Here is a 16874-nt window from a genome sequence, read left to right on the forward strand (position 1 = left end):
AGGAGAAGAAAAGGCAGCTGAGAGCTAATTAACGGCTATATTCACTTTAGGAGCCGTTACCTACGGAATAATGGATTGTGGGGGAAATGGGACCAGAAAAGTACCATCTGAGAGGACCAATATGCAATGTGACTGCTGACTCTTTAATGTTGCCACTTTTCAGTTACTGTGACTTTCCATCTTTGCAGCATTTGCTCATTACAAGTCATCAAATTATATTGATGAGGAGGAGCTGAATTTTTGGTAAAAATGCTTCTTGTGTTATTGATCACATTGTAACAACTAAATGGTTATAAGATAATTTAAAATCTGCAAAAAAAAAAAAAAATTCCGATTACGAATTTGGGCTTTTTATTTGTTGGGCACATTTTAAGAATCAGAGAAATAAAAGACAAAATCTTACAGATGTCTTGTTGAACATGATGATCCTGTATAACCTTTCTTGATTCTTTTCCTCAAGTAGTTGATATGGTGTAGCTGGTGTAACTGAATATTTTCCTTCAAAAAGGAAAAGATGATTGATTTTTTCCCCATATAAAGAAAGAAAAGGTTGAAAGGGGGAAGGGAAAAAGGACGGATCTTGTCTATACTTTGTACTTCACTGGCTCTTTTAATCCAAGACAGATCTCACAGATCATGTTAGTGGACACCACCAAGAAAGCACTTTACTACTTCCCTTATTTCTAAAAAGTCGATTTATTTCGAGGAAATCAAGACAGATCTTGGGTACCAAATGCATCTTAAAGCTAGATTCAGAAACCAAACTGCATCTAGATTCCCCGTCCTTTATCTAAGTAGCCCAGTAAAGGATTTTGTTTCTCTTGATTCTTGAACTTTTAAATTGTTTGCAACTTCTTGGAATATTTTGTCTAGGCACTACGCAGACAATGCTGGAGGTCTGAACTCCTCCAAGTCCAAGACTGCAATTCTCAAGAGAAACAAACGAATGAAATTTGAGTAGTTCAACTACTTGTGCCTCCAGCTGAGCATTTGTTAATTGTACAATAAATAACAATTACTTACTTATTACCAAAAAAAAAAAAAAAAAATTACTTACTTTGACTTTTCTACTGTTACAACACTTTTACTAAGCCATTCATCGAATGGATAATTGCGTAGTGATTTGCGGACAGTGCTTGTAGCTTGTCGGCAACTCACCAGCAACTGATGACCATCTTAAGTACTATCAAAATGCCCTCCAATATCAGTAATCTTCTTTCACCAATTATTGCATATATTGCCAAAATCTAGTTCAATTTGTAAAATTACTGCAAATTTCATAGCATGGCATTCTCATGTCTCAGGCGACAACTGTCCCTTCTGTCTGATGTAAAAGCCCCACTTTTAGGGGATTTATGGCTCTGTTGTTTTAATTATGATGATGGCCTTATCAATAAGCCAGCAAAATCTATGGGACCCAAATATTCGATGCATCTGACCTGCATATTTTTTTTTTTCCCATCATTGGCTTTGCAATAGTATTATCATTGTGGCTGTTACAAGAGTAGCTAGACTATGCATTATACCTGCAGAAGAATTACATTCCAGTTGTATTTTAGAAAATGGCTGCTGTAGCAGCAATTGCCCCTAACCTTTGGCGTTTATCACCAGCCAAAATCAAGTGCGATAGCACCCCTTGCGTCAATCCAAGAACAGAATCAGCACTGAAACGGGAAAACCATCATCTCTTATCCAGATTTTGTACCCATCTTTCTATTCAGAAACATGGCAGTTTTCACTCTTACTTCTCACTCAAAGCTGCTTCATCTTCTTCAGGTAAACTAATTATTCGTGGGCACTACTTAGAATCTTTCTTGAATACAGCTTTTGTTTTCTTACCGTAATACTTCATCGCCTTTAGTATTGAAAGCATCAGAAGTTATAATGCTGTAGTTTTGGTTCTTTGTACCTAATGGATAATTCTCCTTTCTTGATCTTTCCACTTCTTTCCAAGAATTCTGTCTGGATAAGAATTGAGAAATGCAACTCGAATTTATTCTTGATTGACGAAAACAAAAGCTGCTAAAAAGAACTGAAAACACGAAGTAGGTAAGTAGAAAAGTAAAGTGGTCTATCTGGGAGTCAAGTCTTGGATTAGCTATAGATTGTGAGGTATGTAAAACCGCCTGTAAAATGGGTAGGTGACTAGCAAAACTGAGACTCGAGAAGATAAGAATGGATTATTGTCTGTGCTGCCAAAGCGTGCGGGACGATGGTAGCTTGGTTGAAGCACAGCATGTGTTTTCAAACAGCCAGTGCACAACAGACTAAAAGAAGAATGTCATAGGCAATCACCAAAAATTGGAGGAAAGAATACATTTTGGTGTTTTGAGGAAAGAAAGGAGAAGTGACCTGGCATTTTGAAGTCTTAAAATGTGTCTCTACTAACAATGCATAATTTACCGAGAGACTGCCAGAATTTTTGTTTCTTTTGGACCTTTTTTAGTAGAAGGGAAAGGGGTGGGGCGGTGGGGGAACACCTCGCATACTTCTTTCCAATTGCAGTCAGTGACTTTTTAGTCTAAATTCATCACTGTTTTGTGAAATCACAGGTAAAGATATCTTCTTTTCCTGTTTTTTCACACTTTGCAAACCCTGAATGTTTTATATGATTCCTGATGATTTATAGGTGGTTGAAAATACCATGTTGATGATATAACATTCATAGAAGATCTTAGTTTACTTACATTAGACATCCTTTAGGAGAGAATGCAGCAGCAAGTTTGCTTACTGCAGAAGATGGGCTATAAATCAAATACAAACGATGAAAATAGGTCATAGCATCATAATGTATCATCCTGCCTGAAATCTGACACTTTTACCATTGAGTTATGGTTTAGTTGAGAGTACAGAGTATACAGAGGAGCCCGCAACAAAAGTAAAGTTCCAAACGTCATTAAGCATTCCAGGCTGCTCCACCTCAATGCCATTAACTGGAACTGGTCAGTTTCTCAAACATCCTTTTAGTGCAAATTAAGGAGCTTGCTGCATGAACTTTGAAATGATTCCATTCAATTTGGGATTGTAGCTGCTGATTGAACAAATTATCTTCTGCAAATATTAAATTTATTGCAATAATGTCAGGATACAGGGAGAAAGTTTTTGCAGTCATTGGTGTCAAGGTGTATGCTGCTGGCCTATATGTGAATCAGTCAATTTTCGCTAGGCTAGAGGCCTGGAAAGGGCAGTCTGCTGCAGATCTGCAACAGGATTCAGAGTTCTTTGACACAATTTTTCAGGGTAATCTTGACTAAAACTGTTTGCATTTATCAAATCTGATTGAACAAGGAAAGAGGGGAGAGGGAGAAGTAAATTAAGAAGCTAATATTGATTGGAAACTGCAGCTCCTTTGGAAAAATCTCTGCAAATTGTTCTGGTGAGAGATGTGGATGGTAAAACATTTTGGGATGCCTTAGATGAAGCCATCTCTCCAAGAATTAAATCGCCTACTCCAGTTGATACCTCTGCTCTTTCTACATTTAGTACTCTGTTTCAAGGGAGGCCTCTTAATAAGGGTACCATTATCTTGTTGACTTGGCTGGACTCTACCAAAATGCTTGTAAGTTGTATGTAGTAAAATTCAATTTTCCTGCATTTCTTTATATGCTGATGGCTTTTTGCTAAAGATGTGTTTCCTCTTTTCTCCTTAGTCTTAAGCTTCTGCTGTGCTATTTTCTTTCTTGTAAACACATCAGCTTGACTCTCTTAAAAATTCTGTAGGTTTCTGTATCAAGTGATGGGCTGCCATCTGGTGTTGACGCAACTATTGAGTCAACAAATGTGATATCAGCTCTTTTTGATGTATTTCTGGGAAGTGATTCAGTTTCTCCTACTCTTAAGGCTTCAGTGACCAGTGGATTGACAGCATTGCTGAATGGCTGAAGTAAAGAAAACAAGAGAGATTTTCTGCTCAGTTGTTTTCATTCCTGACACTCAATGCTCATCATAGCTTTCTACATGAATGAACTGCTCTAAATCTTGTTTTGTACACTATGAACACTTTGGAAAGAGCATTGCTCCACTAATCTAATAACCAGAAATAAGAACCCTCCATCCTTTGGAAAGTTAGGCAATTGGCATTTCTTGCAAATCTGGTACGAATTGGTATGACTTTACTTGCTCTAGCATCTTGACAATTTCTGACGTGGTAGGTCTCTTGGATGGCTCTGGTTCGAGGCACATCATTGCAATACTGAATACCTGGTTGATCTCTTCAACATGATAATCTTCTAACCTTCTGTCAATTACATTTCCCTCCCTCTTCTCTTCAACAACTGCCTTTACCTGTAAAAGTGTGATATTGATATCAGTTATAAGGTAAATTTTCTCCAAACTCACAATTACTGGTATCTCAAACTTCAGAAGAGAGTCTATGATGAGAGACAGAGACAGGTTTATCATGTTTGTTTACCCGCTTGAATTCACTTAACAAATCATAAAACACAGAACAGTTAAAAGTCATACTACTGAGATCAGTATACCAAACATAACAGGTATATGCAATCTTAGTTTTCATAGAAGATTCCACTCTTGGTCGCATATGAGCATGTTAGTATCCGAATCACAAAGTGGGTGTTGGACCATCCTTTAAAAGTACCAGATGCTTTGTGATTACTTGTAATATGGTTCAATTCAAGGATATGTTCATGCACTGCAGCCTGTCAACTGAAGGTTCTCTTGTATGTAGTTGATAAGGGTCCTTCAGATTATCCCGTAAAAATAATATGCTAAAGGATTGGTGTTTAACATTTGATTCAAACTTTACCCAGGTTACAAGCTTCGTTCCCTCCTCGATGAATGTTTCATCATTTGGCTTTTTCCCTGTAAGAAGTTCCAGTAGAACTACACCGAAGCTATAGACATCTCCCTTTATGGTTGCTCTTCCTGTGTCATAATATTCTGCAAAAGAGCATAAAATAGTAGTATAATTTTTTAAGTAGCACAAAATGCAGAAAAATTTCTGCTCTAACGTACGAGCAAGGAAAAATTAAAGCCAAATCTAGCATACCAGGAGCCAGATATCCAAATGTTCCAGCAACTAGTGTTGAAACATGAGTCTTATCAGGTTCCATCAATTTGGCTAATCCAAAATCAGATACTCGAGCCTCCAAATTCTGATCCAGCAATATATTGCTTGTTTTGATATCTCTATGTATAATGTGCGGTATACAATCATGATGAAGGTATGCCAGCCCTCTTGCAGCCCCTACTGCTATTTTGTACCTTGAAGTCCAGTCCAGAACCCTCTCGTTCGAAGATTTTCCTGCTCATTGAGTCATGATCTATAAGGCTAAATCAAGGACATTCAGAACTAACATTCAAGGACAAATTCATGCACAGTAACCAGGGGTACAGGCCAATCAGAATCCACAAAGTATTGACAGTGATTTTTCTCAAGTTGTTTTGTTTTGCAGCAGTTGATTAAGCTGAAAATGGATGCAAATGCATACCATATAGCAGTTCATCCAGACTTCCATTAGGCATGAGCTCGTAGATGAGAAGATTATAGTTAGGAGCAGTATAATATCCGTGAAGAGTAACTATATTCCGATGCTTAATGTCCGCCATTGCCTCTAATTCTCTCTCGAAGCCTCGATCTTGTTCTGCACTTATCCTGTTGAGTCTTTTTACTGCAAAAGATACAGAATCATTTATGGTCAGTTTGTAAACCGTCCCATAACCTCCTGATCCAATAATGTCCTTGTTGCTCAATTTCATGGTCTTGTTCAAGAACATATTAGTCTTTAGAGCTTTCATCTTCGGTGATTTGAACAAGACAAGTTTCCCACCTGCGTGCTCAGACATTAAAAGATGACCTTAGTACAAATTCAGGAGAACTAACCAGCAAAAAATAGTGCACTGGAATTAATATCTTACCTGAAAAACTGTCTTGAACAAGCATTTGTTTTCTCTTCCAGCGACGGTAGCAAAGAGTTGCTATAATTAGCTTTGAAGCAACAAAAGCGAGTACACATATTGTGATATACAATGCTGAGAAGTTGGCATTTGCCATTTAGCTAGTCCTTGTGGGCTTGTTCTTGATCAATGATAAATAATCAAGAGAAAAGAGTTCTAAAGAATCTTGCTGACGCTGGGTAAAAATCTCTTAGTAAGGGCTATAAGAAATAATCTGGAAGAATACCGTATCATCCAAAGACTGGTTTCGACCTGGTCATATTCACATCTGAATTGTCACTATTGCACTGAAACAGGGAACACTGGAGCTTGCGTGATTAGTTGAACTTTGATGATAGAATTATAGATGTTTCAAGTGCAGCGATACTGTTGAGATTAGTAGTTTGACAATTCTAGATCAGAACAGTTTAGCAGAGTGAAGGGGACCGACACTGGTACACTTTTTTTGACATTTGAATCGCTTCTTCTTGGAATTTATGCGCACACGAGATACCTGATTAATCAATCTGGGGATTAGGATTCAGAAATGAAAATTTGGGTAGTGATTTGTTGAGGACTTATTGGAAGAGAAGTGAACCACGACAGCTCATTTGGACTCAATAATTCATGGATTTTCACATACGACTTGGTAACATCTCCCACGATGCTGGATCTAAGTAACTAAATGCCAACCGACATCCAAAATTGTGGGCTTGAAAGTGGTCGGTTTGCTTTTCGAGGAATATTGCTATTAAAAACTCAACCCTGACGGGAATTGTCTGATAAATGCAACCAAAACCAATTAAACCTGGTACAAGAGTGATAATATACTAACTACAGAAAGTTGAAGAAACGATCAAATAAACGCAGCATGTGAACACCAACTCTCTTTAATGCATCCATGGATTGTGCACCAGCTGCCTGCAGCCCAGCCGTCCATCCCATTTCCGCGGAAGTTGAGAATTTATCAATCTTCTGTACTTTTACCTTTTCTGGAAACATGCAGCTCCTGATGTGAAAGCAACCAACCAATTTTCCTGGCTTTCCTCCACAAAAGTCTCTTAAGCTCTACCAACCAAAGCAAGAATCATGTGAATTAAAAGCAAAAAAAAAAAGATCCATACTCATCTGTAATGTGACATAGACATGCTCCAAGAATATGGTCATGCGCTGCAGTTATTCAATTTCTGGGCTTTCCTCCAAAAAAGTCCATCAAGCTGACCAACCAAAGCAATAATCATGTCAAATATATATATATAAGAGAAATAGATATTCATCTGTAGTGTTATAGACTCCAAGAGTTTATAGTCAGTCGTGCACCATGACAACTCACAACAATTCCTTTTTTCCTGTGTCAAATTTTCTTCTTCAATGGAATAGATAGAGTTTTTTGTTTGCTTTTTATAAAGTAGGAAAGGGGTAAAAAATTTAAGAAGCTTGGAACAGAAACGCATGGGGTATTGATTTCAAGATCTTAATTCCTAGAGTTTTAACCTAAATACTGATGATGTTAATTCCAAAGGGGACACCAATTATGAGAAGAAGAAACACATCTACCGCAACCGGAAGGCCACGGATGTCTATCCAAAGTAGAGAGATAATTATTAAAGAAATCTGATTGTAGCACTTCAAAGAAAACATCAGTAGATAAAAACATACAACTGGAAAACAGACATTTACTTCCAAGTGGATCTTGTTCCTTCTAAGGCGGAGGTTGTTACATTTGTTCCAAATTCCTTTGGAGGCATAAACCAAGCCAAAAAAACCCATGTCCAAAATTCCTATGATGACATAAACCAAGCCAAAAAAAAAAAAAAAAAAGACACAACCATGTACAAAACTTGTATTTGTGTTATTTTGTTGAAAATCATTTTTCAAAGTCCACAAGAATTGCAGCATTCACCTAAATACATACATCTGAAGCATATCACCGTATGTCTGTTTCTTCTCACTGCGAGGAGTAGTAGATAAGAACAGCTCGATAAGGCTAAACTCCAATTCATAATGGTTAAAAAACTGCATAAAATCTGTGTGTTCAAAAGATGGAACAAGTAGTTCCACGCCAAATAGTAAACTAAGTTGAAAAAAAAGAAGCTGGTAAACTCTTTCAACTGAGGACAATCTTAAACTCTTGCGCACTTCTTTGCCTCTAGCAAGGCCACTCGTTTTTGAAAAGATTGCATTGATAGCAAGCCCTAATTTTGAAAGCCACCAAGTTTCTGCAGTTTGCATCTTTTAACATCATACAAGTAAAGATGATCGTAACAGGTTAGCAGAACCAAATGACTATCCCATGGGTGGAACCTTCAACCTCAATTAGGTGTGTCTCCGCATCGCGATTCTCTTGCCAAATTTTCCTAAAACTATCGCAACTCTTCAACATCCAATCACCTCTTTTATGGTCATTAAAATCCCATATATATCTCCAAATATTGTCTGTCGTGTATAGTATAGACGAGACATTTTCCGTGGCATCGACCCAATCTGGGAGACCAAAGAGCCACATGCCTAGAATGGAATATCCCCGTTCACAGTTAGTGTAATGGTCCGATAACCGAAGAGCCAAAGCCCTTGAACCCCCGCCAAGCGGAGGCAACAATTCAAGGGATCCATGTGCAGGGTCATAAGCCACTTGCTTGTGAGATAGTCGATCTTTCCAAAATACGACATTTCCAAGCACAATAGTTGTTGCGCAATCAATTTCCAAAGCAGATAGAGGTTCAATAGTAAGAGAAAGCCGCCTTCCATTTACCACTCCAAAAAGAAAATGTTTCTACCTCTAGTAGTGTGGTCAATGCCTTAGGCCTTAGGGTCTAACACCCCTAGGTAACGGAGGCAGAGAGACTCGAGGGGAGGCGGAGATAGAAGTGTATGCGAGCCGAGTCGAGCTCGAGTAGTACTATATTTGATCTCAGCTCGAACAGTGCTGGCATTCTACTCGACTCGAGTTCGAGCTCGATCAAGTTGGAAAATAGAGAATTGAACTCGACTCGAAAAAAAATGTTAAAAAACTTTTTAAACTATTTTTTAGCATTTAATCGAGAGGGTTATGTTTAAAAAACCCTAACCCTCTCAATTATAAATCGCCCTCCCAACTCATATTTTTATTCGCTCTACGTCATTTTCCGTAGGGTTGTAAACGAATCGAGTCAAGGCAAACTCTGACCTAATCAAATCGAGTCTTGATTTAGTTTTATCAAGCTCAAACTCGATGAGTTGCTAATTTAAAGCTCGAGCTCGACTCGAATTCGAGTTGAATTCAAACTTGAGCTCGTGCTCGAGCTCGAAAAAATAAATAAAATAATAGTTTTTGCTTAATAAATAATAAATATTAGGGATATATATGTAATTTACTATTAAAATAAAAAAAATATATATATACTCTCGAACTCGCTAGCTTAATATTTTTGAACTCGATCTTAAGTTCGAGTTCGAGTTCGATTTGGCCAACTTAAACTCGAACTCGAGCTCAAGTTCGACTCGAGGTCAATATTGATCGAATTCGAGTCGAGTTTTGATTTGAGTCGCTCACGAGCAAAACAATTCGTTTGCAGTCCTATTTTCCCGAACTATTGTATCATTTTCTAGATGTTTTTAACCAAATTCAAGGGTAAAATCATGATTAATTGAAAATTCAGATTTAAGGTGTACATTTCACAAAATTCTACCATCTTTACAATTTTTTTCATAAATAGCCATTCAAGATATCTTTTAAAACCAATACTCCCAAAAAAACCATCAAAAAACACCCTTTTTTTAAATTTTTTTAAAATAATACTCCCGAAACCCCTAACTCATATGCCCATTTTTGTTCCTTATTTTTAGGAACATTTAACGATTTAGTAACTATTTATTAGTTCTCCTATTAGTAATCACATTCATTGCTTTTTTGACTCAATTTGCATCAACTAGAAACCTTACATCTAAAACATGTAATTTGCTTCAACCACAAATTCATACCCTTTAAGTGGGGTATAAATAATACTAGTCATCAACAGTTCAGGCCCATAATCATCACTGACTCAATAAAAAAGAAAAGAATCTCCTCATTTTCCAGATAATAATTGACATCATTCAGTTGGTCAGGAAAAGAACCCATAATTTTCATATTCTTTCCCCTGCGAAGCTTTACTTTTTCACAAGCAACATTATAGTCAATCCCAAGTGAACAAAAAAAATTTATATTGCATCATTTGGCAATGTACCAATGCTCCGTTCAAAGCCATATCTCAGCCTGTTACAAAATTTAATTTCATCCGCTCCTTAATGACAATACTACACTCATTTTAATCAGCTAAAAGAAAACCAAGACTGATACTTTTCATCGGCATTCTAAAAACTGTTGTAAACAATTTCGGGAAAAACGCCCTCAGGATTTACAATCACTGCATACTCGCACAAACACACATATATACAAGACCACTATCCTTCCAAACTTCTGCAGCGCATTTTCAGCATCACCTTCTATAATCAGCTGGAAGGAAGAAAATGCTCAATGCTAGTCATATTCCACAGTAGATGGCTGCAACTTTTTTGACTAGTTTTGCTCTTAAAAAGTTTGGTCGAAAGTTTGATAAACATAAGGTTACATTTCAACTGATGACTGGCCTAGTGAATTCTTTGAATCCTGCAGTTTAAAGATTTCTACCATCATAAAGAGTAAACAGCAAAAGTAGCAATTTCAAATCAATTGTGATTAACGTTTAGTAAAAGATGTCATGCCTTCCCAATCGAGAGAGCTCCGGTTCTTCAAGCAGCATATCCTGTAGAGGTCTTACTGTCCTGTCCCTGGAACTAAAACACAGAAAGGAAATGATTCATTCAGACAATCTCGTAGCAGAAATTAAAGCTTTTTTCCGCCAAGGATTACACAAGCAAATAATACAGAAGAATCAGGCTTTACAACCATTTCACTTTTATGTGCATCATTGTATTGCATCCACAAGTTAAATAAACAGATCAAAGAGTAAAAAGTATATAACCAATGACCAAAACCTGACACTTCAGTATTTAACTGAATTGTTCCTCATCAAACATCATGAACATATGCATCAACTTCTAGTCTAAACAGCAAATGATGTTCCCTTATATCTATTTGTTAAGGCTCGTGTTAGACCCATACAACCAGCAATTTCAACATAGCCACACAGTGTTCATTTGGTAAAGGAACTCGTCCAGCAACTTTAAAGGTCAACCCCAAGAAGAGTCTAACCATCATCACAAGCTTTTGTGTCCACATGAAAACTTTTCTCCAGACTCGTAGATATACAAATATTTTCAAGAAAAAGGAAATTAACATGAAATTATCATTGTCTGAGTTACAAAAACACAATGACTCACTTTCTCAATTCAACCTTGTTTATAAAGGTCCAAATTGAAGATGAAACCATGCAACGTAGAGCTCTGCACACCCACCCACCTTTCCCCAGCCAAACACGTCCTTTCTTTTATACTTTGAAGATGAGGTGGACTAATATCCAGGAAAAATTCCATTCTACATAAACTTATGTACTGGTGGACTATATGATAAACTATCTGTTTACAAGGAACAAAATGATGGCCAATACAGAGCATACCTATACATGAGATCAAGAGACAGCAGCCTGTGATGAATAGCATAGTCACTACCAATGTAAGTTATAACCAGATTGCCAGCATCTGGGTGAGGCCAACTCCTTGATGTAGGAAAACGCAGTACAAAAGTCCCTGGCTCTTGAAAGCCTCCTGGACCTTGAAGAGAGGACTCTGCTTCTTCCTTTGTAATGAACCCTTCTATCCATTTGGGTGACACAGAACTCCATAGTGCATTTATCCAGACTTGAGACAATGATAAAGCTACGGGGTACAGCCAAAACCACATTTTCTCAAAATGATCCTGTGACACTAACTCCTGACAACCAGAAATTCCCCTAAGAAGTTCCACATCCTGGGACACAAAAAGGTCAAAATTTTCAGGAGTAATATTTAGAAATTCTCCAATATGTTTGTGTGTGTGTGTGAGAGAGAGAGAGAGAGAGAGAGAGAGAGAGAGAGAGACCTGGTGTGTTAAAGATCTGGTACCACAGGGCACTATCTTCACAAAATGCTCTTTAACCCCAGAAAGCAAATTCTCCCAAAGAACATGGTCATTTTTCTGAGATATTAAATTCCATGCTTCAATTCCTTCCTCTATCAATCTTTTTGCAATCATTATCTGATGTCTGGGAAAAACATAAAGTGTTCAATGTAAACTAGAGGCAAAAAAATTAATATCTATGATGCTTAGTCCTAGACAAAGTTGCTGAAACCCAAAACTAGAAGCAGAACAATCAATTCAAAAAGTTCCCAACAGATTCCTAGTGACTCAAATTAAATTTGACCTTGTTAGTAGAAGAAGTACAGTAGCTACTTTCATGGCATGACAACTCACATTTCTGGTTCGTTTGTGGCACCCCAGAAGTTAAAGTAGGAGCAATCAATATAATCAGAAGTTAAGTAAATCAATCAAGAAAAACATTTCATAACCCACAAACTCCAACTTCTTCTATAACCACAAGCAAATAGACATAAGCGGATCCATTTTCCTCATATAACTTGATAAGGCAATCTCTTCATGATAGTGGTTCTAGTGCATATGGTTTGTGATTGTGGTTTCTTTCAAATGACGATTTGGCACTTTTCATTCATTTAGTGAGTTGTGTGCTTCCCCATCAAGGTTAGAAAAGGATTTCAAGTACAGTCAATCCACGTACACTGGAGAGTGAAGGAGGAAAACACTAGATCATGGTTAAATATAACACCCAGAAAAAAAGGAGAAAAAGTGGAGCCTTGAATTCCTAAGTTCTGGCATTGTCATTTTCCTAGCATTAACATATAGACACATTCTAGTGTGCATGAGTATTGATGCTATAGATTAGCATTAGTCAAAGTAACAAGATCTATTACCTGTGGTGGGAACAACCTGAAAATAGAGAAACCTGATCTGCAAACTTCACTAGCTCTTCTTCTCTTGCAGATAAAGCAATTTCCTTCAGCAGAACAGCCCTCTCAGATAGGCCTCCGAGACAGTATTTGAAAACCACCATATCCGAAAGTTGATTTGTACTACTTGGTATGCTCATCAAATCTGATTTTGTTGTTTCACTAGTCTCTGAATCAGATGAGAAGTTGTCCGATCCATCATGGTTCTCTGGTTTCCTCACCAAATTAGAGCCATATGTATGATTGCCCTAGTTCATACCAAATATCAAAACTAGAATGTCATAACACAATGACCATAACCATAAAAGTAATATCCATCTGAAATTAAAACTACCATCTGCAATGTGTCAACAATAGGAAGGCAAAGCTCAAATAGGATGCAGGCTTTCAAAACTATACTAATCTGAAAGTTGTCTTACACTTATTGTTCCAAATTTGCAGTCTATCACATCAAACTTAACAAAAACAAATAAATACTAGCCGGCAAATTAAATTAAGAAGCTCCAATAACTTATTTGCTAGTAGACTCCTAAGAAGTTATTTTGCCTTTATATCAAGATAAAAGAAGTTGCTACTGAAACTCAAAATACACTGATTAGCTCACAAAATTACATAAAGACTCAAATTCCAGCAGTGTCTTATTACTTTCACCTCTCTTATTTCAAAACTTGTTATGTCCACGCATCATCTACATTTTCAGCTTACCTATATTCACACATTGCCTACCTGCAACTAAAGGTCTTAGTTCCATTATGGTTAACTGGTGCTTACTAAACAAAAATAAACCAGGAAATTTTAAAGGCTTCGAAGCTACCTCAGTGGTGGTAAAGGCATAAGATTTACATTCTTTGTCAGCTCTCTTGGATGTGAAAGAATCAGCAAAGATTTCAAATGGTTTCTCCTGTCCCAATTTCACCCGCTTTGACGATGGACTTGGTTTTGCTTCACGTACAACACTGTTCAAAAGCTCTGAGGATCTATCATCCAGCCCAGGAGATTGAGATCCATTGAGAAGATGTACTCCAGAAGGTAACTTCTTTAGGGTAATAGAAGATGCTCGGGCATTTCGACTCCGTGAAATACACCGAATTGGAGGAGAGAATGCCTCAAGGAAAGGATATCGAATTTTCGGAATTTCAAACCTGATGCGGAAAAGCCTATTATCACACTTGGATGATAGCTGAGAAGGAAGCATGTCACCAAGTCATTGATTAGAGTCCCAGAAGGGAAAAAAGGTGCATCCAGTGTTTTGACACCGTTAAAAATATCTGCAAAAAGATATCTAACCTCAGAAACAATATATCACACAAACCTGAGACATCTTAAGTTTAAAAGAAGCACGCCCACTGATTAGTTTGCTAGGTCTATCAGAAGAAGCATATTCAATTCCATCATAGCTCGTAAGAAGGGGAGCTTCTCCATCATTGGTCTCTGGAACAGGTTCATTGTTGTCGGCATACAAAAGTGAAGCAACAACCTTGAAGACAACAAAAGCAAGAGCATCAGAAAGAGCACACAGCTTTAAACATATCAAGAACAAAAGGCCATAGAGATGAAAACCTCCATTTCTTTGTTCAAAGGCTGGTCAAAGGCATCTAACAAAGTTACATCCAAGGAGAAATTCCTTCGACAGGATGCCTGCATTTGCACATGATACAAAAGTAGAATAGCAAACTCATCAGGACACAAGTAGAATACTGTTGAAAGATTTCACACTAGCTCGCTCTCATAGTAATAAAATGTTCATAAAACAAGAGGTGGATCTAAGTAAAGTAGAAAATGTAAACAGATATGAAAAATCAAAGAGCTACCAGTATTATCAAGACAATTGTGGCATTTAGGTCTTCAGACAATTAAGACAAGAAACAAAAGACATGGAAATGCTGTGTCTAGGTCATGCTATTGCCAGTCCGGGAAGGCACAGATGAAATCGTGCAAGATAACAATGAACTAAACCATATCCACAACAAGTATAAGGGAACAGTAAGGACAAAGTAGAAAAAGTAGATACATCCAACCTTGCCACCAACAATGCTCCAGACGCCATCACCGTCTTCTTCAATGTCAGAAGCACTTGAACTATCAATTGATAATTGTAGAGGAGGATCCTGCCATTTGGAAAACGGTTCCCAAAAACAAAACACATAAATGGTTGGAATGAAAATGTCTATACAAGCACAATAATCTGGAGATCATGGACAAAACTTTGATTTAATTGAATAAGTTATTTGGACCTCAATGCAGTGAGTTTTTAAAGGTAGTCCTGAAGGTGATAATTTTGCAAAATGAACATAACCCTGAAATCCTTGGTACTCTCCAATGATGCAAGGCAAAGCTCTTCTTTTCATGCCGTCTGCATGCAATTCATCGTTTAGAACAGGCGTCAAATGTTTCTCTCCTACAATCTCCCCATTAACACGAAGTCGTAAACTATTTTGTGAGGCCTGAATATCATATAAGAGGTAACAAAGAATTAGATCAACAGTTGAATACAATGTAAATGCAACAAATACTGACATATTACATACCTCACATCCAACATGAACCCATTTCTTCAAAGGAATATCAAATTGGGTAACAATGGAAGGGACTTCTGTCAAAGGATTCAAACCAACAAGCATGGAAGCCTCTTTATGTAGAAAAATGACAGGAAGTAGCATCATTTTCTTCTTCTCATTCAACAGAAGAAAAGGTACACTAGAATTTATATCTATGTGCTCCTGCATTTAACGGAAAACAATGTGAATTGAAGAGTTAGAGACACAAACATTGGTCATACAGCTAAGATGAAATGATACCAAAAAACCTTCAAATTCTATATTTCCTGATTATGTACATGGAAGAATCGTGTAAACTACAAAGAGATGAAAGTGCTAGCCCATGGATTTTCATCATTGCCGAATCAAAATCTACAATGTGACTAAAATGTGATCTGAAACACTATAACATGTTAAATAAATAAACTTGCTGCAGCACATGGATATAACCTAAGACATGAACTAATTTAAGCCAATTTAAGCCGATAGAAGTAGGATCTTCGGAATATATTCTAAATTAGACAAAACTCGCATAAACACCGAATACACACTTCACGAATCACTATTCGAAATAAAGCACAGAGCAAAACACCTCAAAGATTCAAAATTTACCACATAACAGCAATTCAACAACAAAAGCCATCAATGGAGACCATGTAACATCATCGGTATGCATAACCAGACCAAAAAAGAAAAAAAGGCAAAAACTAATACTTAATACAGCTGTGAATATGTAAAAATGGGAAGTTACAGTACCTGGTGAAGAATTCCGCAGGGCAGGGGAGAACCATAGTTAGCGAGGTAAAGCCAGAAAGAAAAACAGAAAGCCCCATTTTCTTCTGTATCAGAATCTTTCAATTCTACTCTAAGATCTTTCAGCAACCCATAATTCATTTCTTCCAGCACATTAGCACCATCCAGGATTTTCACCATTTCTTGATAAAAAAAACTACAACCCAGAAAGATTATTCTATCTTTTTGGGTAGTTTTCAAGACTAATAATCTGTCTTGCTGCTAGTTGGGTCTGGTAATAGACAAAAAGTAAGACCAAGATCAAATTTTTGCTTCTCTTTTTTCAACAAGATTTCTGCTTTCTTCTTTTCGGTTGTGCGAGTGATGAGCCGTGACGGCTGTTAATTGACGGTTGGTTGGAGTCTTCGGCAGTTCAGTTCCCAGTCTCTCCAGTTTCCCCCCATTCCAAAAATTGGGGCGTGATCAGGTGTTGTGCAAGGTGGTTACGACTTGCTGTTTCAGCCTATAAGAATGTCTAGGGAGAAATAAGTCGACAAAGTAATTGATAAGGTTAGATTTGTCATTTTATTAGAGGCTATCAGGTTTACCCCACATCATTGGATGTGGAAATTGTTTTATTTCATTAACAATAAGGCTTTTTTAAAGACGGGTGGTCATCATTCATGCATTAAAATTTGGTGGGATTGGAGGCAACCAAATTGTCTCGAAAACACAACAGGTGCTTAATGC

General features: G+C 37.3%; 3 protein-coding genes across 4 annotated transcripts; 1 reads left to right on the plus strand and 2 right to left on the minus strand.

Annotated features, from left to right (window-relative positions):
* Nucleotides 1–1422: 1422 nt before the first annotated feature.
* Nucleotides 1423–4073, plus strand: LOC113690888 (fatty-acid-binding protein 3, chloroplastic-like). Its single transcript, XM_027208999.2, has 5 exons — nucleotides 1423–1776; nucleotides 2841–2942; nucleotides 3085–3240; nucleotides 3345–3559; nucleotides 3721–4073. Exons 1-5 carry the CDS (start codon nucleotides 1563–1565, stop codon nucleotides 3880–3882), a joined length of 849 nt encoding a protein of 282 aa, XP_027064800.1. The 5' UTR covers nucleotides 1423–1562; the 3' UTR covers nucleotides 3883–4073.
* LOC113690887 (receptor-like serine/threonine-protein kinase At1g78530) lies at nucleotides 3876–8749 on the minus strand. 2 transcript variants are annotated; one of them, XM_027208996.2, is made up of 6 exons: nucleotides 7811–8749; nucleotides 5878–7112; nucleotides 5451–5789; nucleotides 5009–5263; nucleotides 4766–4899; nucleotides 3876–4284 (listed from the first exon to the last, which is right to left on the minus strand). In XM_027208996.2, the coding sequence occupies exons 2-6, from the start codon at nucleotides 6011–6013 to the stop codon at nucleotides 4066–4068; spliced, it is 1083 nt and encodes a 360-aa protein (XP_027064797.1). In that variant the 5' UTR covers nucleotides 6014–7112; nucleotides 7811–8749; the 3' UTR covers nucleotides 3876–4065. The 2 variants fall into 2 exon arrangements, with proteins under 2 accessions (XP_027064797.1, XP_027064798.1); XM_027208997.2 differs by having other exon boundaries at nucleotides 7799–8749.
* Nucleotides 8750–10060: 1311 nt separating this feature from the next.
* Nucleotides 10061–16620, minus strand: LOC113688955 (SH2 domain-containing protein A-like). The gene is made up of 12 exons (XM_027206784.2): nucleotides 16149–16620; nucleotides 15384–15575; nucleotides 15090–15299; nucleotides 14874–14963; nucleotides 14416–14493; nucleotides 14168–14332; nucleotides 13670–14035; nucleotides 12820–13103; nucleotides 11933–12095; nucleotides 11472–11821; nucleotides 10618–10689; nucleotides 10061–10522 (listed from the first exon to the last, which is right to left on the minus strand). Exons 1-12 carry the CDS (start codon nucleotides 16323–16325, stop codon nucleotides 10504–10506), a joined length of 2166 nt encoding a protein of 721 aa, XP_027062585.1. The 5' UTR covers nucleotides 16326–16620; the 3' UTR covers nucleotides 10061–10503.
* Between the last annotated feature and the right edge of the window lie 254 nt (nucleotides 16621–16874).

This window comes from Coffea arabica, chromosome 5c, assembly GCF_036785885.1.
Source record: "Coffea arabica cultivar ET-39 chromosome 5c, Coffea Arabica ET-39 HiFi, whole genome shotgun sequence".
NCBI classification, from domain to species: Eukaryota; Viridiplantae; Streptophyta; class Magnoliopsida; order Gentianales; family Rubiaceae; genus Coffea; species Coffea arabica.

What these genes read in the sequence shown, in the direction of transcription:
- LOC113690887 (XM_027208996.2), bottom strand. Translation starts at nt 6,013, where the DNA reads ATGGCAAATGCCAACTTCTCAGCATTGTATATCACAATATGTGTACTC. An exon ending in TGTTCAAGACAGTTTTTCAG is followed by an intron (nt 5,790 to 5,877) that starts GTAAGATATTAA and finishes CTGAGCACGCAG; the next exon opens with GTGGGAAACTTGTCTTGTTC. An exon ending in TCTGGATGAACTGCTATATG is followed by an intron (nt 5,264 to 5,450) that starts GTATGCATTTGC and finishes CTCAATGAGCAG; the next exon opens with GAAAATCTTCGAACGAGAGG.
- LOC113690888 (XM_027208999.2), top strand. Translation starts at nt 1,563, where the DNA reads ATGGCTGCTGTAGCAGCAATTGCCCCTAACCTTTGGCGTTTATCACCA. An exon ending in AGCTGCTTCATCTTCTTCAG is followed by an intron (nt 1,777 to 2,840) that starts GTAAACTAATTA and finishes GTTATGGTTTAG; the next exon opens with TTGAGAGTACAGAGTATACA. An exon ending in AATGCCATTAACTGGAACTG is followed by an intron (nt 2,943 to 3,084) that starts GTCAGTTTCTCA and finishes CAATAATGTCAG; the next exon opens with GATACAGGGAGAAAGTTTTT.
- LOC113688955 (XM_027206784.2), bottom strand. Translation starts at nt 16,325, where the DNA reads ATGGTGAAAATCCTGGATGGTGCTAATGTGCTGGAAGAAATGAATTAT. An exon ending in CTTTGAACAAAGAAATGGAG is followed by an intron (nt 14,333 to 14,415) that starts GTTTTCATCTCT and finishes GTTGTCTTCAAG; the next exon opens with GTTGTTGCTTCACTTTTGTA. An exon ending in TCAGGTTGTTCCCACCACAG is followed by an intron (nt 12,096 to 12,819) that starts GTAATAGATCTT and finishes TGTTTTTCCCAG; the next exon opens with ACATCAGATAATGATTGCAA.